We start from the raw sequence: 24,918 nt of genomic DNA, 5'->3' as shown, positions 1-24,918 counted from the left end.
ACTATTTTTTAAATGGAGCTTGTTCACTAAAGACACTATTAAGAGAGAAAAAAAAAATTCAGAGTGGGAGAAGATATTTGCAACAATAAAACTGACAAAAGTACATGTCAAAAATACATAAATAATACTCATAAAAATAAATTTTAAAAAATATAGCGCAACTGAGTAATGTGCAAGAAAGTTTAATAGGCTTTTCACAAATAAGAGAATATGTAAATTTCAAATAAACATATAAAGAGTAATCAATCAGCTGTATCACTACTCAGGAGAAATGCAAATTTTAAAAAACAGGATCCCACCATATGCTTATCAAGAAGGCCAAACGTAGAGACTTTTCTAAGTATTGATGAGGATGTGGTACAGTGGAAATTCTCACATACTGCTTGGTGAGAGGTTAAACTGTAAATACTTGAAAAAACCATTTACCAATATCTACTAAATTTCAAATATGCGCACATTATCACATTATAACCCAGAAATTTCACTTCTAGGTTTTATCAAAATAATGGTGAAAGCTATGTACATATGTATGTGTGTATAAACATATATACATATATACTTTTCCTCCATCCAAAGGACAAGTATGTTCATAGCAGCACTGTATTTGGCAAGGCCTCAAACTAGAAACAAGCCAAATATCCACTAACAACAGAACTAATATATTATGTATATTCATATATAGTATACATTCAAAGGAATGATCTAGGACAATAAGAATGTGTGAGCAATTTCTACACAGAAAAAAGCCAGAAAAAGAATATATGTTGCATGATTTTATTTATACAATTTCTGAAGCAGATTAACTATAGTAGTGTTAGATGTCAAGACAGTAGTCTTAAAAGGAGGTGGGGAGTCTTGATGGAGGACAAATAAGAGGTTTCTAGATTTCTGGTAACATTCTGTTTCTTGACCTGGGTAGAGGTTACAAGTGTGTGTTAATTTTGTGATAATTCATGATTGGTACACTTTTTAAATTAAAATGTTAAAAAACTAATGGGATTTTTCAATATTATTGTCTCTCATAAAACCTTGTTATTATCTTGATTTAAGTTATGAACTCAAGAAACATGCAGTTGGGCCAACCTGAGCTTGACTTACTATGTGTTCTAGAACAAGTCACACAACTTGTTTGGACTTTGGGTAGTTTCAATTGTAAAAAGTAAAGGATTGAGAATGAATGTCTTCTAAGGCTTCTCCAGTTGTAAGATTCTACTATTTAGCAGGGCACAATGGAGCAGACCAGTAATCCCAGTGGCTCAGGAGCCTGAGGCAAGAGGATCTCAAGTTCAAAGTCAGCCTCAGCAAAAGCAAGGTGCTAAGCAACTCAGTGAGACCCTGTCTCTAAATAAAATACAAAACAGGGCTGGGGATGTGGCTCAGTGGTTGAATGCCTCTGAGTTCAATCCCAGGTACTCACCACCCCCCACAAAAAAGATTCTACTATTCAGTCACATTCCTCCTGCTTTAGTTTCCACAAGAACAATAAGGAAGAAATGACTGTCCCTCTATAATGGAAATATTTCCTGGTGGTTTCCACAAGTCAGTTTTAAGATGAACTACATTGTTAACAATAGACCTCTCTTTAAATGGCTACATATTAATTCTTCCATTAGTACAAAAGGAGCAGGACTCTAAGTGGAGTGACAGTAATAACTCTTCAGGTGACACGCTGATGTGACTATGGCCCAAAGGCAGTCTGTCATCAGGATAGTGACTATCCACAAGTAATATCTGTTTCTCTTTCAGACTCAGGAAGAATGTATAGTAGGGGAATCTCCATGAGCTCTATCTTTTATGGTCCTCTCTGCCATGCTCACAAGCTTAGCTCCCTCAGAAACCTCTTGTGATATAATGAGAAAAACTTCCAAGAGATAACTAATAGAAGGAAAAAAATTACATACAAACTCATAACAAATCAAAAATTTAAATACATTGTTAAGGTTCCATCAGGTAAAATGACAAACTCAAAATTCTCATGTATAGAAAGTGTTCAAACCCACTAGTAATTAGACACATAAGTAAAAGAGCTATCCTTTGTTTCTTATAAAACTGGTAAATAGTTTTCATTGTTGGCAGGTATTTGTTGAAATTGGAATCATCACATATTGCTCAGTGGGGTTTAAACCCATACACATTTTTGGAATAAAAATTTGGATATATATCAAGGGCATTTAAAAGCTTCAGAACCTTTGATTAATAATACTATTTCTAAGAATCTGTCATGAGGAAGCTTGGCGTGGTACTTCATGCCCATAATCCCAGCAGCTTGAGAGGCTGAGGCAGGAGGATCACAAGTTCAAAGCCAGCCTCAACAAAAGCAAGGCATTAAGCAACTCAGTGAGACCCTGTCTCTAAATAAACTACAAAATAGGGCCAAAGATGTGGCTCAGTGGTCAAGTACCCCTGAGTTCAATCTCTGGTACCCCCCCAAAAAAGAATCTGTTATGAAAAAAAATCTGAATTATAAAAATGTTTTATGCACACAAAGATGTTCATATAGTTTTATTTACAAGCCTGAAAAAAATAACCTTATATCATTTGCATGTAGAATCTAGGACTATTAAACTCAGAAGTAGGAAGTAGAATAGTGGTTTCCAAAAGTTAGGGGTGGGTGGGGAGTGTTGATCAAGAATTTTAGACAGAAGGAACAGGTTTTTGAGATCTATTGCACAGCATGGGAACTACAGTTAATAGTAATGCATTTTAAATTCCAAAATGTTAAAAAGAGCAAATTTCAGATATTTCACCATTAAAATGATATAGATCAGCCAAGTGATGGATATGCTAATTAGCTTAATCATTTCACATTGTATACATATATCAAAACATCAGACTGTCCTCCGTAAATGTACCCGTTATAATGTATGAATCAAATAATTTTAAAATGCATTGCCAAAGGACAAACCAGTAAGTATACTTGAATGAAAAAAATTTAACTAAAAATATGAATTTTAAGAACAAAGAATTAAACTATGCTACATATAAACCACAGAACACTAAAAATCATACTTTTATAAAAAGTAAGATCTGATTGGTCATATAATCTGAACTGTGAAAAGAAACGGAAGTGGCTGAGAAAACACTAGAGAAAAAAATTTTTTGCAGGAGGAGGGATTGAACTCAGGAGCACGCAACCACTGAGCCATATCCCTAGCCCTATTTTGTAGTTTATTTAGAGACAGGGTCTCACTGAGTTGCTTAGCGCCTTGTTTTTTTCTGAGGCTGGCTTTGAACTTGCAATCTTCCTGCCTTAGCCTCCTGAGCCACTAGGATTACAGGTGTGAACCATGGTGCACAGCGAGAAAATATTTTTTAAAGTTATAAAAATAAATATAATATTAATTTAACCAAAAGTAGGCATATGGATATATTGGTAGAAGTAGTGAAGGGAGTGTGTCTGAGTCCATGTAGTTTTGCTGACAGGTGGTGGGTTGAAGATGGGTATGGAAATGGAGTAAGAGTGCTAAACCATCATTCATGGAAGAAATAAACTTCTAAAACTGGAAAAATTCAAGAAATTTTAAATTAGTATGTTTCTTTAAAAAACCAGAAGTGTATTCTAGAAGGAAAAAAAGAAAGAACGAAAAAACAGTCAAAAGAGCTGAACATAGTTGCTATGGGAAATGATTGGTGGAGTGGGGACTATGGTAGACTCTATAAATTATATAGAGATCACTTTCATAAAAATAATTAAGTAAAAGAGCAAAAGACTGAAAAATTATTCCAAAATATGAATATAAGTTTTCCTTAGGAAATTGGTGAGCATGTCCTTTTCTATTCTCTTGCATTCTCACTTTTTCTATGATGATAACCAGGTCTTAAAAATGAAAGAGTATAAAAACTAGAAAGGCCATCTTTCATTTGTTTGTTTGATATTTTACAGTGTTTTTACTTATTTATTCTCACTTAATTCTCATAACAACCCATGAAGCAGATATTCTAATCTTGTATTAGATGAAGAAATAAAAAATAAGACACAATTGCTAACACTTTTCTTTTTTAAGAAATAGTCAGTACAATTGTCAGTACAAGATGAGTGAGAAGAAAACAAGGATTAATGTTTAAGGTAAAATAGAGATGGGGTATTTGTACTGAAGAGCATGCAGAAGTACTAACATCCTAAAAAGCCAGTGAAAACCAAGGTCATTTATTCCAAATCTATAACATTATCCTGAGTATATCCAATAAAACAAAATAAATGTAATTGATACATAACTGTCATAGTAAAAAGGTTGTCATGAGGGCAGACAGCATATAATTCAAATAGGAAAACTGAATTCTTCCAAGGACCTATTCAGATAAGGTAAGATAGAAGCTGGTCCCCTATCTTGGCAATTTGGGCAACAGAAATACTCAGTCTAGTGAACATGTTATCAGTGATTTCTATGAAAGCAAATGGCCTTTTTAAAAATATAGGCTCAAAATTGTAACTATAGACTTGAGTCTTTGGTCTTCTTATTATTTGATTCTCAGAATTATAAATTAGTCAACACAAATATGAAATTATACACAAACAATATTTTGTAAGCTTTATTTATCCTCTCTACCCCAAAGAATCTAGATTCTTTAAGGCTGAGATGGAATGTTGTCTCATGGGAGCCACTTTCTTTGAACTTCAGAAACATAAAGAATAACTTTTTCCTCCACACTTTAATACTACTGGAATAATGTATCATGCCCAATTGTTTATATGTCTGTCTATCCTGCGAGATAATAAAGTTTCAAGAGGGCAAGGGCTGGGAATAGGAAAGACAGTAGAATGAATTAGACATAACTTCTAGGTTCATATGTGAAAACAGGACCAGTGTAACTCCACATCATGTACAACCACATGAATGGAAAGTTACACTCCATGGATGGATAATATGTCAAAATATATTCTATTGTCATGTATAACCAAAAAGAACAAATTTTTAAAAAGATATTCACAAGTCTAATGAAAAAGAAATTATCAGAAAGGCAGAAGCCATTGAATTTTGTGTAGATTTCTTTCTTTTAGGCCCCAGCACAATAAGCATAGTGTAATATGCAACTTACATACTACTCTCACCATCAGGTTTCCCCTAACTTTCCAGATCACAACTATTGATGCCTCACTCTTCACTTTTAAGCACTTTTTACCTGTCAGCCTTTCTCTACTCTCATTCCTATTAAAAAAAAAAGAAAGAAAGAAAGAAAGAAAGAAAATTGAACAGGTGATATCCTATCTTATTCATCTTCAAATATATAATAGCGTCCACTCGCCAGGTACATGATATGCTCTCAGCAAATGCTTGTTAATTAACAATTTATTAAATGTGAAAATACTTGAAAGAAGACAGTCAATTTATATCATTTGTAGTCTAAATTTTACTGCACCCAAGATGAAGGCCAGAGTGGTTTTAGGAGCCCTTAGTCTTCCGGATGAGTCCCTCTATCATGTCCCACTCCTCCTCAGTGACCTGACAGAAGAAAAAAAAATATCAGCTTACAGGGGTTCTTGCATGTTTACAAAGTTTAGCATCCTAGCTGAAAATATTGATTATATATACAAAATGGCATTACCTTCCTTAGGTTGTTGAATTCACCTGACATAAATACTTCTTCTCCACCATCAAATCTAATAGTCTGAAAAAAAATATTAAAAACTCTGAAATTACCTTCTTTTTGAAAGCTTCTAAACCATTACCCATTCTCATATCCTAATTGGATGGAATATCTCCTTGGCATTTTCAAAGCCCAAATTTTAGAGAATAAAATTGATGATTAAACCTAAACTGATTTATTACTTTTAGAATCCTCTTTCCAACATCTCTACAATTTCAAAATTCTACCCAATCTAAAAGATCATCTTAAAGCTGTGCCTACCAGGGTAACCTGCAATTAATAAAATAATTTACTGAATAAATTTTATGGGCTAAAAAGTATATAGCATTTTTATACTATTTACAGTAAGTATATAATTTAAATAATATGATATGCAGCACTGTCAGAACTGCTTCCAAATTAAGGTTTCCCAAACTCCCCAAAAGTCAAAAGATGCAATGCTTACTGCTCCATTAATCCAAGAAGCATAATCACTACAAAGAAAAACAGCAAGGTTTGCAAGTTCTTCCATGGTCCCTAGCCGTCCACAGGGAATTCTGTCAATCACATGTTTCTCAAATGTCCCAGTTGGGTCCAAACGGCTAAAGGCACCCTTAAAAATTAACAAAACAGTTAGGTTTTGTGTGCGTGTGTGTGTTTAATGCAACTATTCTCCTACTTAAACAAATTTGCATAAAATGGAATGTTACTATGGCATCCCATTCATATCTTAGGCCTTGTGAGTAATAGAATTTCACTCAATTCTTTAACATTCACTTTAAGCCAAAACCGATTATTTTACCTAAATTTGAAATTTAAAAAAAAAAAAAAAAATCAATGGAGAACTCTTGCTCACACCCCTCATAGGTGAGAGAAAGGGTTCCCGTTGGAGGGATGAGCTGGCTGCAAAATAAAAGCTATGAAATTTATATATCAGAAATAAAGACAAAAGACAAGAATATCTTAAGAGCAAGGGCATGACTGCTTGAGCATCCAGAGAGGTCTGGCTTTAACAAAGGAAGGAGCCCGTACTTGCTTTATTTATATAGGTAGAGATCAAAAGGGACTGGAAGAAACTTCTTCAAGAAAAAGATAGGGGTGGGGATAAGGAGGCTATTTGGCTCTAGCAGGTCACTCCCTTCTCTGGTGCTTGTACTTGAACCTGAGCAGTGAGCTAGTGCAGGATACCATGTGACTCAGGCTTTCTCGAACAGATTTGCAACTGTGAGACCAGGTACTCCTGTCTCTTGGCTCAAACTTCACATGGATCTTACACCATTCATGGACGGTTTCCCACAGAGAACATAACCATTTTTACCTTAGTTTCTTCTTGGTAAAATGAGACTATGTACTTTAGCCACCTTACAAAGTTTTAAGCACCAAATTAGCAAATGTATACAAAAGTCCTCTGACATCCATAATTGATGGAACGTGAATTCCCACAGTGTGGGAAGGGGCACTACTGGTCATTTCATTTAATGAACGGAGAAAGGTGACTCAAGTAGGAGATACATAAGAGGAAGTTCCTTATATTCTCTTTTTTTCTCAAAATAATAGGAAAGGATTAAAACAAGCATGTTGGGATATTAAATTCATGTAGATCTTAAAGAAAAGTCATAACTAACTTAGCCAATTTGTTTTTGTGTTAATGATGTGCAGGAAATAGACCAAGATGAGGTACAGATGTGCACTGATTAATAAAAATGACTGGAGTTTTCTGTCTTAGAGCCTTGAGTTCTAGCTGATGGTTTTTCTCAACACAGTTCTGAGATAGAACACACATTTAAGGCTCCTCATAAGCACTCTAGTTCTCCTAGGCAGATAGAGCACAGGGACTGGTCCAAACTCTTTGTTCTAGCTGCACCTGCTAGAGAGCTTCTACCTTTCAGCTTTCTTTAATCTCTTTAAAACTATATACCTAATATTTGGGTACATGTCATATTTCTACTGCTAGACTGTAAGTTCCTTGATAACAAGAATTTTGTCACAAATGTTGTTGTATCATTCTCAGAACCTTTGTGCACAGTGGCCTCTCAATAAATGTATGTTAAATAAATAGTAAAATGCAAGTGATCTTTCCTAAATATTAGGGTCCAAGGAGTAAGTTTCTGTGACTGCAGAATCCTTTTCAGATAATTCTGAGCACAGGCCACCCTAAGCAATGTGTTTTAATAAATGTTTTTGAGTTATTTTTTTCCCTGATTTTATTAGATTCATAGAAGATATTAAAATAAGCTTCACTCTGGTAATTTTTCATTCCATTTCCACACATTAAACTGCTAAATAAATTGTTGTTGCCATTTCCATGTTAATATTTAATACTCCGGAGCTACCTTGACACCAAATGTTGTTTAGTATAGTTTATTATATTCTTATGCATTTTGGCTGGGGTTTCAAGCTATAACCTAGCTGAGATTATAAATTCTTGCTTTACATGCCAACAAAAAGTGTGAAAGTGAAATTATCTGGGGGTAATGTTAGTGAATAGAGAACCCATGGATATTCTGAGCAACATCTGTAGCAGCATTAGTGATAATTATGAGTTGCATTGAGTATCTGTAAGGATTATTAATTATAGGTGAAATGCATGCCTTCAGGAGGATTTTTAATCAGAGAAACGTAGGAGTTGGATGACATCCATAATTGATGGAAAATGAAAAGGCACAGGAATGAGTCAAAGAAAATGCTACCTATAGCAAGACCAAGCCTTCCTGATAAAATTTTAGGGCAACTCTTAAACTAAAAATATAGTTACATTTCCATGATTAAAAAAAAAAAAAAAAAAAAAAAAAAGATGTCAAAGTAACAAGTCTTTAAAATTTGGCAAAAATAAAAAAATACCAGACGATAACAAATTACAATAACAGAAGCAAATTGGAAAAGCATGACAATGCTGATGTTGTAAAAGATTCTAGAAGACAATGAAATAGACCTCATCATGATGTTGCACAGCTGCTATATTCCTTCCCACCCCATTATTTCTCATACTGAACAATGACAAAAGTTCTCTTCCGTATGACCAAGGCTTCAAAACCAGGCCTCCCTGGACAGTCCTTCCCGTGACACTCAGAATGCATCCATCACTGCTTCATTCTTTAATCATTCACAATGTTAAAATACGGCAATTAAAACTTACTTTGGTTTTTATAGGCCCAGGCTGAATTACATTGAATCGCATTCCATAATTACCCCATTCAGCCGCAAGGGATCTAAAAATTTTAAAACACACATTAGAAAATATTACATCATATGTTGAAAACACGAATAACCAAGATTCACTGCGTTCTTACTCCACACAAAGATTCTACCCCAGCAGGTACATACTAGTATTATTTCCTATGTTATAGATAAGGTAGTAAAGGTGAAGACAGATGAAATAATTTTCCCTAGGTCATATGGCTAATCTGTCAACCTCAAATGACTAGCCCCAGAGTTTGTGCCCTTAATCACTCTGTAGTACCACTACCATTTGTTTTAATGCCATTAATCATTTACATTGTAGAATAAGAAATTTAGTATCAATACAGATTTTTAGAGTAGGTATTCACTAAACATATAAAAATATGAGAGCTTCATGCCCTTCCTTCACATTTTCTGGAGTTCAATACTACATTTACAAAGTTCATTATAAATTTACTTACAGCCCTGGGCATTGGATTCCAATGTCTGTGGCATCACAAGTACTTTAATTGAATAAGTGAATTACACAGATTTAAAATAACCACATCCATGTTTAACTAGGCTTTAATATAATTGTTGAACTGAGTTTTAAAGGATATAAAAATCTAATGGAATCGTACTAAATGTTCTGAAGCAAAATATAACATTAATAGCAAACATGGAAACTTAAAGCAAACTGAAAAACAGACTTAACAGTTCTTTTTTTAAAATCTAAACTCATTTTATGAATTTATACTGATAATGTATATTTGTGTGTATATAGAAACAGTCTAGTTTCAGTTAATGAGTTAGGGTATATATAGATAATACAAATGAGAATATAAGGCAGGAAAGGCAAAGAAAAAAAAAAGGATAAAGAAATACAAAGGGACTAAGAATGAAGTTAACATCTAAATATATTCTATGTTGTATGTGATTGTAACAGGCAGGCCACACATTTCTATCCACTCTTTCTATAACCCTATATAAAAAAAGGCAAGCCTAATCAGTTACCCAGCTCACATTGCCCAAAAGGAAGAAGCAAGCTAATACACAGGAAAAGCACAATTGTTTCTGATACAAAAATCAGAATATTTCTTCCTTGAAAATTTATAAAAGGAAAATTGTATAACAATAATGTCTTTAAGACATGTGTCTGCAATGGATAAAAAAAGGGGTAAGTTTTATGAGACTATAAGATATATCTTACTACAGTCAGCACTTCAAAGGTCAATTCAGTAAAACCAGTTCAGTGGGATAGGGGACATGTGATCTAGTACAACCTGTCAATCTAACTTAGTCCATAGATGCATTTTATTTGTTTATTTTTTAAATTTTAAGTGAATAATAACCACGCATAATAGTTGTCTTCACTGTGATACACTTTTACCCTAGATGCATTTTAGAAAAATGGGTGGGCAGCATTTCTTCCAGGCAAATCATACATAAAATAAATACTGCTTTTCTGAGTAGTGCTCTTGATAATATTCATGACCATGCCTATCGTAGGCCTGTACTTACAGGACACCTACTCCAAATTGCTGGAGAAGTAGTAACTTTGTGTTTTAACAGAATTAGTCAAGCAGAATCTGTCATCCTGTGAAACACTGTGCAACTTTTTAAGAAAATCTACCTAGAGGAAAAGTCATCCTATCTCTGCTAAGAGGTGTGCCAGATAAATCTGTTTCGTGCTAGCACAGTCTATCTGCTCTCTTAAACTAGGTTATATACTGAATCTACAGGTTACATACTGAATCTACCTCATTTGATCAGCTCTGCATGTTAAGTTGAGGTACAATATATTCAACATATGTTAGCCATTATTGTTCATGCAACAAATGTTTATCATGAACACCATGGGCCAACATTCCTTAAGTACTGTGTAGTCCCCGGTAAGGAAGTCAGTGTCTGCTCTCAAGAGCATCTGAAGAGATGCCAATTTGGTTGTATACTGGTTATTAGACTTGGAATAGTGTAAAGTGTGTCACGGCTGTTTGAAGGACAAGGCACCCGCGCAAACTGAGAGGGCAGGGACGGCGGCCCTAAGGAGGTGGTATGGAAGCTGGCATTTGAAAAAAGATTAGGAGTTTGCTGCAGGAGATAATGGCAGGGAGGCAGGGATTGGTGTCTCTCCAGGAGAGGCTGGAGAAAGGTAGTCCAGGCCTATGGGTCAGTATGAGAAAAGGGCAAAGGTGCAGACAACATGTAGTATATGGGAATCTACAGGCCTTTATCCAGTTGACTGTGTACTATAAAGTAGGAAAGAGGGTTAGTTCAGGCTGCAAAGGAAAGCACATATTTATTGAGCATCTAGTAAGTTCAATTCACTACGTAGGAACACAACGAGAAGCAGCATGGAATCCAAGTCCTGAAAGGATATGAAATTGAAACCTCTAAGTCAGAGGTCCCATTGAAACAAACACTGACATTACACAAATACTATTATGTTCTTGTCCTTTATTTCCAATTCTTTCTGACATTAAAAAAAGGTAATTATTCGGACTAAGATTCAACTTCTGCATAAAGTTTCTATGGTTTGACTGTGTCCCTAAAGGTCATGTGTTAGAAATTTTACACTCAAACAATAGTTTTGGGAGGTGAGACCTAATAAGAGGTGATTAAGCCATGAGGGCAGAGTGAATTAATGTTAAATCAGGAACAGGTTAGTTGTAGTGAGAATGGCTTCTCATAGATCAGGCCCCTTTGCTCTCTCTTCATTTTGTGCCATGGAAGGATGTTGGAAAAAGGCCTTTGCCAGATGCCGGCAACTTGATATTGAATTTCCCAGCCTCCAGAATTATGAATAAATAAATCTCTTCTTTATAAATTACCTGATATAAATTACCCAGTTTCAGGGTTTTTTGTTTCTATTTTTGCTTTTTGGGGTGCTGGGGATTAAACCCGTGTTCTACCTCTGAGCTACATTCCCAGAGCTTCTTTTTTTTTTTTAAATTTTTAATTTTTTTGGTAGTTGTAGATGGGACAGCATGCCTTTATTTTGTTTATTGTTATGTGATGCTATGGATCAAACACAGTGCCTCACACATGCTAGGCAAGTGCTCTGCCATTGAGCTATAGTCCCAGCCCCCCTTCTTTTATTTTTTTTTTTTTTAATTTTTTTTAGATGTTGATAGATCTTTATTTTATTCTTTTATTTATATATGGTGCTGAGAATCGAACCCAGTGCCTCACACATGCTAGGCAAGTGCTCTACCACTGAGCCACAACTCCAGCCCCCACTTCTTTTATTTTTGAGACAGGTCTCACTAACCCTCCAGGCTGGCCAAGCTTGTGATCCCCCTGACTCAGTTTCCCTAGTTGCTGGGATTACAGGTGTGCACCACCATACCCAATTTAGGTATTCTTTTATAGCAGCACAAAATGGACTAAGATACAAAATAATATTCCTTTCTGTCTCAAACAAATGTGTACTGCAGATCTAAATGTTGAGTATTTTGGAACTTGGGAAGAAGAGAACAGCAATGCAGTTCAACAAGCACTGAACACCAGCGATGTACCAGATCCTGCTGGGTAATGAGGACACAAGGACACGGTCCCTCCTCGTAAAGATCTCACACCTCAGTGGGGATGTCAGCTTTAATGTTATGTTTAAAAGTCTACTGTTCCCTTTTCTGTGTCCCTGCTACATCAACATATTAAGTTCATCTTAGAATCTATTTTTCAGTGTTGTCTCCTCACTAGACTGAATTAAACAAAGATTTAAGGCATAGAGAATAAGTAATGATAAATTCTGTGTAATGAGAGGAAACACTGCTACAGAGGTGATATGACAAGAACCATAAAAGTAGACAATATATCACAGCAAATTCCAACAACAGCATAACCCGGTTACAGACATATAACAATATCGAGCACAAGCAAGGCCTCATGGTACACATCTATAATCCCACCAACAAGGGAAGCTGAGGCAGAAAGACCACAAGTTTGAGGACAGGCTCAGCAACTTAGTGAAACCCTGTCTCAAAATAAAAAATAAAAGGGCTAGGGATGTGATTCAGTGGTAAAGCACCCCTGGGTTCAATTCCCAGTAACAAAGAAAAGAAAAATAAAGTGTCTAGCATGTTTAAAGAAATGTGAAACAATTCAATGGAAATTAAAACACAGGAATAATGGATGAAATGGTGTAAGAATATAAACAGGTGAGGACCAGGACTGTTCTATTTCCATAACAACCACATCCTTGGTATCTCTATAAAGGCATGCACACAAAAACACTTAATTAAAAACACAAAGGCCAGGGACAAGTCTGTTTAGAATGCCATACTGAGCTACAGCTTTTATTCCAAATACTAACGGAAAATGAGCTAGGGTTTTTATCTAGGGAATATCATAAAAATATATTTTTTTCATAAGAATGATACTTCTGGTGAGAATGTGAACAAAAATAAAAGGGGAAGAGGAAGAGGCTGAAAGCAGTATATTGCAGGATTATTACCAGAAGCCAGACAAGCAATGACAAGAGACCCCATAACAACAAAGACAATGAGAAAGGCCAATTGAAAACAAATTCAAAAAGCCATCACAATCTTCCAAAGAAAGGCCACTAGACTTGGCAAGTGCTCATAGTATGTATTAGCCCCATTAATCTTACACAGTAGGTACAATAAAAGGATGAAGATGTATTCACAAATTTAGGGATGGCATTAGTAAAGACACATGAGAGAGTGAAAAAGACTGTAGTCCTATGAAATCTAAATAGTAGACACTGTATCCCAAGTGACTATTAAAATTTTTTCCAAAATTTAGTTTCTCAGTCACAGTAGCTGCATTTCAAGGTTCAGTGGCTACATGTGGCTACTGTATATTGGATATTATAGGATGTTTCCATCACTGTAAAAAGTTTTATTGGATAATGCTGCTACAGAAAAACAGGACTCATCCAGGAGAATGTGTCTTTTAATGAATCCAATTTGTCTTTGTTAGACTTTTCTCTGGATGGAGACCAGAAAGTATGAATTTTAGTTCCATGAGCTATATTCAGCAACAGGATTAACATATAGTGCTCACTTGTTCATGGCTTCCACACCTGCTTTGGAAGAAGCACTTGGTACTACAAAACCTGATCCAGACTCAGCATAAATGGTTGTAATGGCAAGAAATGCTGCTCCTGAAATATTAAAGGATACAGTCAATTAATAATACACCTACATCAATTTCCATCAGGAAGGCAGTATGTACATGAACAGGATCTGATTCAAGGGAATATCACAAAAACTCAAGTATTTTTAATTTTTTCTAAGAAAATTGCTGTCTTGCTACAAATCTTACAGATGGCCCAGTCTGTACATACTTAGAATTATACACCTAGTAAGTCAACACAAAGGCCCTATCCTCAGAGAAATGTTCCTATAACAGCCTATGTAATCAGGTGCTTGGTGTTCCCATTAACTAAGCATCACTTAAATAAAAATAAATAATAATTAAAATAAAATTATGAACTTCTGCCTTCAGTTATGAAAGACTTATCCTCCTTTTGTAAACACAGAAAAACTACACAAGAAACAGCTATTTTCAGACACAGTACAGGGGCAGAGAAGGACAGTGATCCCTGAGAGAAGGAAAAAGAATGAAATGAGCCCTAAAATCATCTTGGGTTTTAGCCTAAAGGTACAACATGGACTGTGGCATAAAGAAAAAGAATCCAAGCAGAAAATGGCATTCAGCTAAGGAGATGTGATCAGAGTTTGGGGAAGCTGAGGAAACTAAGCAGGGATGGCGTTCTATCATTCTTCATAGTCTCCTTCACTCTGGCCAAATACTGAGCTGTGCATGTGAGAGTGATATTCCACAAAGACAAGCAAAGAACAATTTCCAGGAAGCTGTTAAGTTGAACAATTTCACTTCTATGAACAACTATGTAAGTTACTGAGCTCACATAGGGTAGGAGACACGGGAGTTCTAAGCAGCTTCATTGAACATTCAGGGCTTTATGGAGAGAAATCAAAAAGAGAGCTCAGTGGAAGGGCTCAATTAGCCTGAGAGTAAAGGCTTCTCTATGCCTTAAAATGATTGAGCCAATCCACAAGTAATTTATCTGCTTGCCAAAATAAAATTCAACATATCTCAAAAGGAAACTCAAAATGATAAACACATATACAACAACAACATCTTTCACAAGATGCAATCAAGAATTGCTACACATAGAAAGACTTAGAAATATAACCAGGGCAAAAATCAATTAACAGAATCTCAGAAATGACAGAGAATACAGCATGAGCAAAGACCTTTAAAATACTATTATAAGCCAAACACAGTGGTGCACATCTATAATCCCAGTGACTTGGGAGGCTAAGGCAAGAGGATTGCAAGTTTGAGGCCAGCCTCAGAAATTTAGGAAGACACGAACTCAACAAAATAAAAAGGATTAGAGATGTGCCCCTGAGTTGAATTCTCAGTACTGAAAAAAAAAAGTTATCATTAACATGCTAAAAGATATCAAAGAAAAGAATATAATGAAAAAAAAGAAAACAAAAAAAAAATAGAAATAAACCAAATTTCTATAGCAGAAAAATATCTGGAATAAAAAGAATTAAATGAATGAGTTTAGCTATAGAAGAAAATATCTTCAAAATTGAGCAACAAAATTATTCAAAACAAAGGACAAAAGGGGAAAAAGGTGAACAAACTTTTTTTTTAAAGGACAGAGCATCAGTGACCTATGGAACAATCTCTAAGCTTCTAACATATATAGAATTGGAGTCTAAGAAGGAAGAAAAAAATATTTGAGAAACAAAAACTGAAAAAAGCTTCAAATTTGAGAAAAACTGCAACTTATCCTGAACTGAACAAATCCCAAGCAGAATAAATAGGGGAGGTAAAACACCCCACTAACACATATTACAATCAACCACTTAAACCAGGAATAAAGAGAAAGGCTCAATAGCAGTTGTGGGGTGGGGTGGGATGGTTTGGTAATCAAGGAACACCTAACATTTTTCATGACTTCTCATCAAAATATAAACTAGAAGACCACAGAAGGACATCTTTGAGGTGTGTGTGGGTAGGGAGTCAACCTTGAATTCTATATCTAGAAAAAATAAACTTCAAAAACAAAGGTGATATTTTCTGATACACAAATGCTGGGAGAATTCATTGCCACAAGACTTACACTACAACACATTTTGAAAAAAGCTTTTAGGCTAAGTGAAAATGAAAGAATAGATCATCAGAAAAAATGATCAATATTAGAAATAGTAAATACATAGATGTTATAGTCCAGATAGGGAATGTCCACCCATGTCTCAGGTATTAAAGGTTTGGTCCACAGTTGGTGGCACTATTGGAAGGTGGCAGAAATGTTAAGAGGCAGGAGCTAGTTAGAAGTAGGTCACTGGGGTTGTGCATCTAAATGGTATATCTCATCCCTGGCTTTTCCCTCCCCCTCCCTTTCTCTCTCTCTCTCTCTCTCTCTCTCTCTCTCTCTCTCTCTCTCTCTCTCTCTCTCTCTCTTTCTCTTTCTTCTCTGCTTCCCAGCCACCATGAGGTAAGCAGATGTACAACAACATGTCTTTCCACCATGATTATGGTTTCACCACAGGCTCAGACAATGAAGGAGGACGGCCATGGATTGAAATCTCTAAAATCATGAGTCAAAAGAGATCTTTCACTGGGCATGGTGACACACACTTATAATTACACAGGCTTGGGAGGCCAAGGCAGGAGGATCAGAAGTTTAAAGCCAGCCTCATCAACAGGGAGGCACTAAGCAACTGACTGAGACCCTGTCTCTAAATAAAATGCAGAAAAAAGGGCTGGGAATGTGGCTCAGTGGTTAAGTGCCTCTGAGTTCAATCCCCAGTACTCAACCCCCCAAGAAAAGAGATCTGTCATCATTTAAGTTGATTTTCTCAGGTATTTTGTCACAGTGATGAAAAGCTAAGAAACCCAGTATGTAAATGTATGACATATTCTCTTTTTTAAAATTTCTTTTAAAAGTAATTGACTGTATAAAGAAAAAAAGTAAAACACACATAAAAAAGGAAAAAGTAAGTACAAAGGGAAAAAACAGATGGTATAAAGGTATGCTACAAATAATACTACATATCGACTTCAATAGTACCTGCGGTATTGCAGGTTCTCCATAAATAAAAGAGATTAATGAAAGATGAAAAGACTTATCTTTAGTTCCAAAGAAATCAGTAATTTTCTATATTTTTAGTTACAGCACTGGAAAAGAAAGTATTCTAATATTCACAAAGAATCAAAATACATTTATATATTTTATAAAACATGCTTTAAGAAATTTAAATTTGAAAGACTATAAGAAGTATTTTGAAAAACATTTAGGTAAGTTTTTGTTTTCTGTTTTTTGGTTTTTTTTAAATCTTCCACATATTTGGTTTCTTTTTCCTTTAACATTTCTTTGGAATAGAAGCAAAACTCAGCACATGCTGGAGAACATGGAGGTGGAGGAGGGGGCAGGAGTACCATTTTGAGGATATGAGAAATAAGATCAGTGATGTGAGTCATTCTGGTGACTCCTTTTATATATCAAACTCAGCTTTTCAGATCTCTGAAAACTCCTTTGCTTCCAAAATCTTACTCTGTGAGAAAGGAGAGATGTGGAACACCAGTGTGCTTCATTACAGTGTCCTGACAACAGATGCTAACAGCATCATTCGTACACTGAAATTTAAAAACTACCTCAAAAGTGACAGTTACTCACGCAAAACAAATGCTCCAACAGAAAGTGCACTATCTCCCAACTAAGATTAAAAGGATGTTTCTCCAAATGTAATTTAGAGGCCAAAATGAAAGTTACTGCAACTTCTCCTTCTCCCTGTAGTTTTATTTTCTCGGTCTAGAAAATCCAGATAGTCCACTACCTAGAATTAAGTACTGCTCTTTTTAAAATTTTCCCTGAGCATAAACAGGAAGAAAACTTGGAAACTGCACTGTTCCAGGGCTGGGGTTGTGGCTCAGTGGTAGAGCACTTGCCTGGCATGTGTGAGGCACTGGGTTCGATTCTCAACACCACACATAAATGAAAAATAAAGGTCCACTGACAACCAAAAATAATAATAATAATAATGAGTGTGTGTGTGTGTGTGTGTGTGTGTGTATACACACACACACATATATATATATATATACTTTTTTTTTTTAATAAAAAGAAACTGCACTGTTCCAACAAGAATGAATGCTACATGGTGAGACAATTAGCAGTAGGACTTCAAAAAACAAACAGTGGTACCAGAAGTTCAAAGTAAATAATTGCCAAATTCCCAGGGATAGTCACCGATACACTTTATTTTTGTATGAAAGCCAGCCATTTCAATGAAAGTAACAACCATGGAAGAGATTTGTAAGTAGCAAGTTTCTAAAAGCCCAATACAGATGACAAAAATGAATTTATGTTATTTACTGAGGTCAAGAAAATGGAAAAAGGGAGCAGTGAATGAAACAAAAATTAGGCTATAAAAACCAACACAGAGCAGGGCACAGTGGCACATGCCTGTAATCCCAATGACTCAGGAGGCTAAGGCAGGAAGATTGCAAGTTCAAAGCTAGCCTCAGCAAATTATCAAGGCCCTAAGCAACTTAGTGAGACCCTCTGTTTAAATAAATATAAAAAGGGCTGGGATGTGGCTCAGTGGTTAAATGCCCCTGGGTTCAGTTCCTGGTACTAAAAGAAAAACAAACAAACAAACAAACAAACAAAAAACAAACAAACACAGAGACCAATGGAACAGAATAGAGAACCCAGAAATAAATCCATGTACTACATTACAGTCAACTAATTTTTGACAAAAGAGCCAAGAATATACAATGGAGAAAGGATACTCTTGTCAATAAATGGTGCTGGGGAAACTGAATATTCATATGCAGAAGAATGAAATGAAATCCCTATCTTTCATCAGTTACAAAACTAAACGCAAAATGGATAAAGACCTAAATTTTAAGACCTGAAACTATAAAACACAGGGGCAACAATTCAGGATATTAGAATGGGCAAGGATTTTTTGGATAAGTCCCCAAAAGCACAGGCAACAAAAACAAAAATAGATGAAGGAGATTATATCAAACCATAAAGTTTCTGCATAACAAAAGAAATAACAGAGTGAACATAAAACCAGCAGAATGAGAGAAAATGTTTATAAACTATTTATCCAAAAAGAGATTAACGTCCAGAATATGCAAAGAACTTGAAAAGCTCAAGAGCAAAAACACAATCCAATTTAAAATGGGCAAATTATCTGAATAGACATTTCCCCAAAACATACAAATGAGTATATGAAAAAAAGAATGCTGACTATCACTAATCATCAGGGAAATAAATGTAAATTAAAACTAAAAGGAGATACCATTTCGCCCCAGTTAGAATGGCTATTATCAAAAGACAAAAAACATTACAAATGCTGGCAAGGAGGCAGAGAAAGGAGAACTAAGCATGAACTGTGCAACTCCAGTGGGAGAGGATTCCAGAAGCTGGTCTCCCGGACTTGGTCTGGTGTGCCTTTTCCTTTCATTGCTTCTGCTTTATATTCTTTGTACAGAACCAAGCCATGAATAATAACTAAAAAAATATATAAAATTAAAAATTACTACAGTGAATCAAAATGCAGTCTGTAAAAAGAAATTTAGAAAAAATAAAAATTAAAAAAAATTGTTAGCCTGTCCTCATTATTTCGAAATAGAAAAAATTATAATACAGAAATATTAAAAAATCACACTGCATATTAAAATAATAAAATGTATATACGACTAGGTCCAAATTTCAGAAGAAGACCCAAAAGTTCTAAAAATATTGTTTCAGTACAAAGAATGAAAATCAAACCAGTCAATGAACAATTTTGGTGCCAACGGAGATAGCCCAGTATAGTATAAAGATACCTGGACTCAGATTTGAGCCACTATTCATCTACCTCAAGGAAAATGCCCCGTTTTGAAACTAATAATATCCTACTTTTTAATCATCCGTAACTTCAATAGAGCCTACATTTGACCTCCCGGCTACTCTGCTGCTTTTATTAAAATTTGACTCCTGGCCTCAAGGTTACAAATACATCTGTACCCACATCTCAAACCCAATTTCTGCCATCACCCTGGTACCAACATTTGGGTGGATAAAATCATAAATCCTATAGTTTCTATGACATCCCCACCCCCACGGACCTTTAGTACTTCCCCAATTTAGCCATTACCTAATCATTGTTATCATTACAAAATAGTGAATATAATGCTTCATTCTCAAGATTCAGTCATCCCAGTTCTCTCACACCTTCATACAACATGTATTCTTTTAAGACTCTTACAAATTCTGGGTGTTTCTTCTCCTTCTTTAGGCTTATAATTTCCTCCTACTCTAATTTTCAGATGTTCAGTCTGGACTATGATGTGAATTAATCACTCAGTTCCTTGCCATCTCTTAAGCCATTCACCCACAACCTCAACACAACTGCCTCTTCACTCTTACCTAGAGGGAGTTTGATACTGTTACAAATGTGGGTGAATGTCATTGGAAAGATTTGTCAACACATTTCATCTGGGTTCTCAACATAACTCATTAACTCTCAACATACATAGTAAGCACCTCCACCTGTGTTTCAGATTCACAGCTCTGAAAACTAGAATATACTTTCATTGACTGTCTCTTCTTTCTGCATCATCTTTAATACCTCTTTTCTTTGGGCCTTCCCCTGAGCCATCAGCCATGGTCCTATCTCCACTCTGAACGTAACTCTTCCTAAGACCCTCCAGTTTAACTTTACCCATCTCTAGAGGATAAAATCCACATCCCCTGCCTCTCCAGTGGTATGGTACCCCTTTTACCTTCTGAACACACAGGTTAAGTGTTGTTTGCAGCTTTACCTCTTCTATTACTATTGCTGGCAATTAATCTTACCACAATCCTAAGAAGAGAAATTTCATCTTTTGATGAGGGTTATAAGGAAATTTGTTTCTCAGCCATTTTTCAATAAAGCCCAGACTAAGCTAAAAAGCATCAATGCTCTTAAAAGTTAGCCAAATGCCCACATATCTTTTTAAGAAACTTGAGTAGCACTATATAATAGAATATTATCTATCAAGTAACAACTCTTCTCATTTAAATCTTTAATATATCACATTCTCATGTAGGTTGCAACTTGCAAGTTAAGTTACAATAAGTGATAACCAGGGTTCTGGCTTTTCTAATTCATTTTAATTATGGGTCATAGGCTAAAGTTCAGGTACTTGACAGTCCCCTTATAAAAGAAGCATTAAAAATACACTTATAGAGGAAATCAACATTTTCTTCAATAGCTAACCTGCATTAGCTTGGGCTAGGCATTATTATTAACAGAAGAGGCAGAGACAGAGAAGTAATTTGCCCCAGTACATAGGACTAATAAGTGATGTACTCAGGCTAGACCATTTGGTTTTAGAACCAATAATCTTTATTACTATGGGTTATGGTTTGGCTATGAAGTATCCTCCAAAAGTTCACCTGGGAGACAAACCAAGAAGGTTCAGAGGAGAAATGACTGGGTTATAAGAGCCTTAGCCCAATCAGTGATTTAATCCCCTGATAGGGATTAAATGAGTGGTAACTGAAGTAGTAGGGTGTGGCTGGAGGAGGTGGGAATTGGGGCATGGCTATGGGGTATATATTTTGTATCTGGAAAGTGGAGTCTCTTTCTCTCTCTCTCTGTCTGCTTCCTGATGATGTGAGCTGCTTCCCTCTGTCACATTCTTTTGCCATGATGTTCAGCCTCACCTCAAGCCTTGAGGAGTGGAGCAGGTCTTCTATGGACTAAGACCTCTGAAACCGTGAGCCCTCAAATAAATTTTTCCTCCTCTATATTTGTGCTGATCAGATCATTTAGTCACAGCAACAAAACAGCTGACTTGTAAATCAGTCTCTTTATGAAATTTCAACTACATAGTTAAAAAGAAAAAAGATTTCTTTTCAAAATTCCAAAGTCACCTTATCTTTACATTCTCTTCACAAAACAGCAAAGGCACATAGTTACTCCACGCTGGTTTAACAAATGTGAGTGAAATCTTCTACTCATCTAGCAAGGAGACTCTAGCAAAAAGGGATTTTAAAAGGATACTAATGCTGCCATAAAAATTTCAATTGGTTATTAAAAGTACTCTTTCAAATAGTCTTTAAATGCAGTTAAGAAAGGCTTGGACATGAGCCAAACAAATGTACCCACATGGTTCTTATATACTTAAAATCTCAACAGCACACACCGCACACTCATGCTGCTGACAAATACTCAAAGCCTATTCTGCTCTCCTCCTATTCTGAAATAGGACACAATTGCCTCCATTCTATTGTGAGTTATGTGGTCATCTTTGCCCTCTAAAGGTAAAGCTGAAGGACATAATTAAAAGAAGGGTTAAATATGTCCTCAACTACCTTTGTGTAGGTCTCTACAAGGTTTCACTGAATGAACAAAGCACCATCTTTGTGTTTCAAAATAAGAATAGTGAATAGCAGAGCCAGGACGCTAGGGCGGGAGGATCCCAAGTTCAAAGCCAGCCTCAGCAACTTAGCAAGGAACTAATAAGCAACTTAGTGAGATCCTATTTTAAAAAAAAGAAGAACGGTGAGGAGAAAGAATAGAAAGTGTTTAAAGGTAAGGAAGAAGGAATGGGTCCTGTAGATCTTGATGGGTATGAAAAGGAGACTTCTACCGTGAAACAAGAGCTATATGCAGCCTGGTTTTAAATGCTGAAGTCTACATTACAGCCTCTAATGAGAGAATCCTTCATTGAATGGTGGGGACTCAAGCTGGGCTAAAAGATTCTGACTAGCCTAGAGAAAAAATGACTAGTCAGAGCAGGCATAAAGGGGCAAACAAGAACATTCTGAAAGAACACAGACTGGACAGGTTGAGGGTGCTAGATTACAGAAGATGGGAAGAGTAACTGGGCAACCCATAATAACTTGTTAAAGAAGCCTTAACTGATTAAAATGTTTATCCATACTACTTCAACAAAACAATTCTTACTACATATCAAAAACATCACTTCTTGTGAATTTCAAAAGGTCCCTGTTGTTTACAGTAATCTAGTTATTTAACAGAAAAATTCAGTATTTATGCTATCCACATCCCCTGTGACTAGACCCTCAACCCCCCACATTAGTGTGTCTTTCTTGTGCTCTGATCTTCACTGACTGACTGTCCCAATATCCTTCCTTGACTGATTTCTTACATTCTGGGCCACTTAACATACTTCTCATCACAGACTACCACACACTGCGGATTCTGAACCGACTTCCAGAGTCACCCACATTGACACAATTGAGAGGTCTTAACACTTGAACTCTTTCACTGTTGATTCGTTGCTAGAATAGACCCTTTTGCACTGTACTCTCATTGGCCCAGGGGTCCAAGTTCTCCAAATTCTGTCAGGTTACAACATCAATAACTGACAGGAATCTGGGAAGAATAAAAACTGGCTTCCATCTTTAAAAAGTCTTACCTAATGTATTTTTAATGAAGCCCATAGAATTTTAATCTGATGTGATGAATAAAAATAGATCAAAGTCTATGTTAAAATGAAAGACAATAATGAGAAAAAAGTCAGACAGAAATCTAAGGGTCATAAAGATGGGCAAGAGAAGAAATAAAAGAGATAATGAAGCAGAAAAAGACAAAATGATGAAAGAGATGGAGATAAAGAGAGAAACAGATACCCAAAAATGAAAAATTCACAAAGGCAGAGAGATAGAAAAATAAAGATATGAGCAAGAAGTAGGAAGAGAGAAAAATCAGATGGACACAGAGAAGCAAAGAAGAGATACAAAGGTCCAGAACAGAGGAGGGGAGAGGGAAGTAAGCCCTTTCTTTCTGTCTCCCTCCCCAATTTTACCTATCTCTTCTGAAAGTAAATTAAAAACTATATAAACTGCAAATGTACATCATATCCACTATGCTGCAGAGGAGGGACCAGGTACTTCAATTTCAACAGGTGTATGGGGAAAGGATGGAAGTTATTAGTATCCAAAAACAAGGAAAAAAAACCTGTGCCTCAGCATCATCATCCTTCTATTTCTACACCCTTCCTCAAGCTTGGCTGCGGGTTAGCCATGTTGTACAGAAGACACTGAACCTCATAAGACAAAGGCTTCTGACCCAGTAGGGGGAACCTGGCCAGCTCCAGGCCTGCCTTTCTCCCCTTACTCCTCAAGGGCCATTCAAAGAGGATCAGGATTCTTCCTCCTTGTCCTTGTCCAGAGTACTCTCCACCCTCTCTGAGAAGCGCCCCCTCATTCAAGGTACAAGTCCAACTTATTCAGGGACAGAGTCTTGTCCACCTCTGCCTCAGGCATGTAGCACATGCAAGTCAGCAGTGTTTGTAGATGAATATAAGTTGGTCCTACATACGCAGGTATACATACACATACATACATTATATGTGTTTACTATTTATGTCTACAAAACTTCAATAAAGTTGTTCTTAGTACTAAAAAAAAATCTAGTAATTTCCACGTAAATCTGCTCTCCCTCTAGTGTTCTCCATCTCATTGATGTCATCACTGTCCAAACTGTTCACCCCAGCTACAAATTACTTTATCTAATTAGTAAGGCCTCTTGTTCTTATTTTCTATGTCTTCTACTTTATCTCCCATGCCATGTATACACATGCCAAATATTAAAAAATAAAATAAAAAATCTCCTGAATGGGGCTTTTCAAACTTTTCCATTCCCCACATTGTTGCCAGTAAACTTTTGAATTAAGTAACATTCTTTTTTTTAGAGAGAGAGAAAAAAGAGAAAGAAAAAAGAGGGAAAAAGAGAAAAAAGAGAGAGAGATGAATTAAGTAACATTCTTAATGAGATACTGTCAATGGAAAGAATTAACATCAAAGTCCCTATTTGGGCATTGGAAACCTTTCCAGCTACACCTTACCTACTTCCCCCGAGTGATTCCCTAGGCCTCTCTCTCCCCTTCTCTATCCACATCATTCCCTAAATGCTTCTGCTTTTTCCCTCTACCAGGCCTCTTTATCCAGGGACAACACATTTCCTAGCTCTCTTTTTCACATCTAGATTTTTTTAAAATTCAGTTCAAATTACATTGTATTCCTCAATAAGCTGACTGACCCTAGGGAGAAGTCATCATTTCTGGCTCTGGGTTTCCAAGCCCTTGAAACATGCAAACATTATGACTTACATCATAACATATTATACTTATTTAAGCATCTCTTCCATTACAAAGTGAGTTGTGTAAGTA

The 24,918-nt window shown here is 36.0% G+C and overlaps 1 protein-coding gene across 1 annotated transcript in view; it reads right to left on the bottom strand.

Annotated features, from left to right (window-relative positions):
* Window positions 1–4,126: 4,126 nt before the first annotated feature.
* DECR1 (2,4-dienoyl-CoA reductase 1) overlaps window positions 4,127–24,918 on the bottom strand; it is a 39,694-nt gene continuing 18,902 nt past the window's right edge. Inside the window, exons 6-10 of the mRNA XM_079143815.1 lie at window positions 13,753–13,852; window positions 8,702–8,774; window positions 6,032–6,178; window positions 5,545–5,607; window positions 4,127–5,441 (exon numbers count right to left, since the gene is read on the bottom strand). Coding sequence (XP_078999941.1) covers window positions 5,382–5,441; window positions 5,545–5,607; window positions 6,032–6,178; window positions 8,702–8,774; window positions 13,753–13,852 — 443 coding nt within the window. The 3' untranslated portion in view covers window positions 4,127–5,381. The remainder of the gene's footprint in view (window positions 5,442–5,544; window positions 5,608–6,031; window positions 6,179–8,701; window positions 8,775–13,752; window positions 13,853–24,918) is intronic.

The sequence above is a fragment of the Sciurus vulgaris genome, assembly GCF_902686455.1.
Source record: "Sciurus vulgaris genome assembly, chromosome: 1".
Lineage (NCBI taxonomy): Eukaryota > Metazoa > Chordata > Mammalia > Rodentia > Sciuridae > Sciurus > Sciurus vulgaris.
The sequence above is the reverse complement of the archived record's forward strand: the minus strand, read 5'-3'. Positions and strand labels throughout refer to the sequence as shown.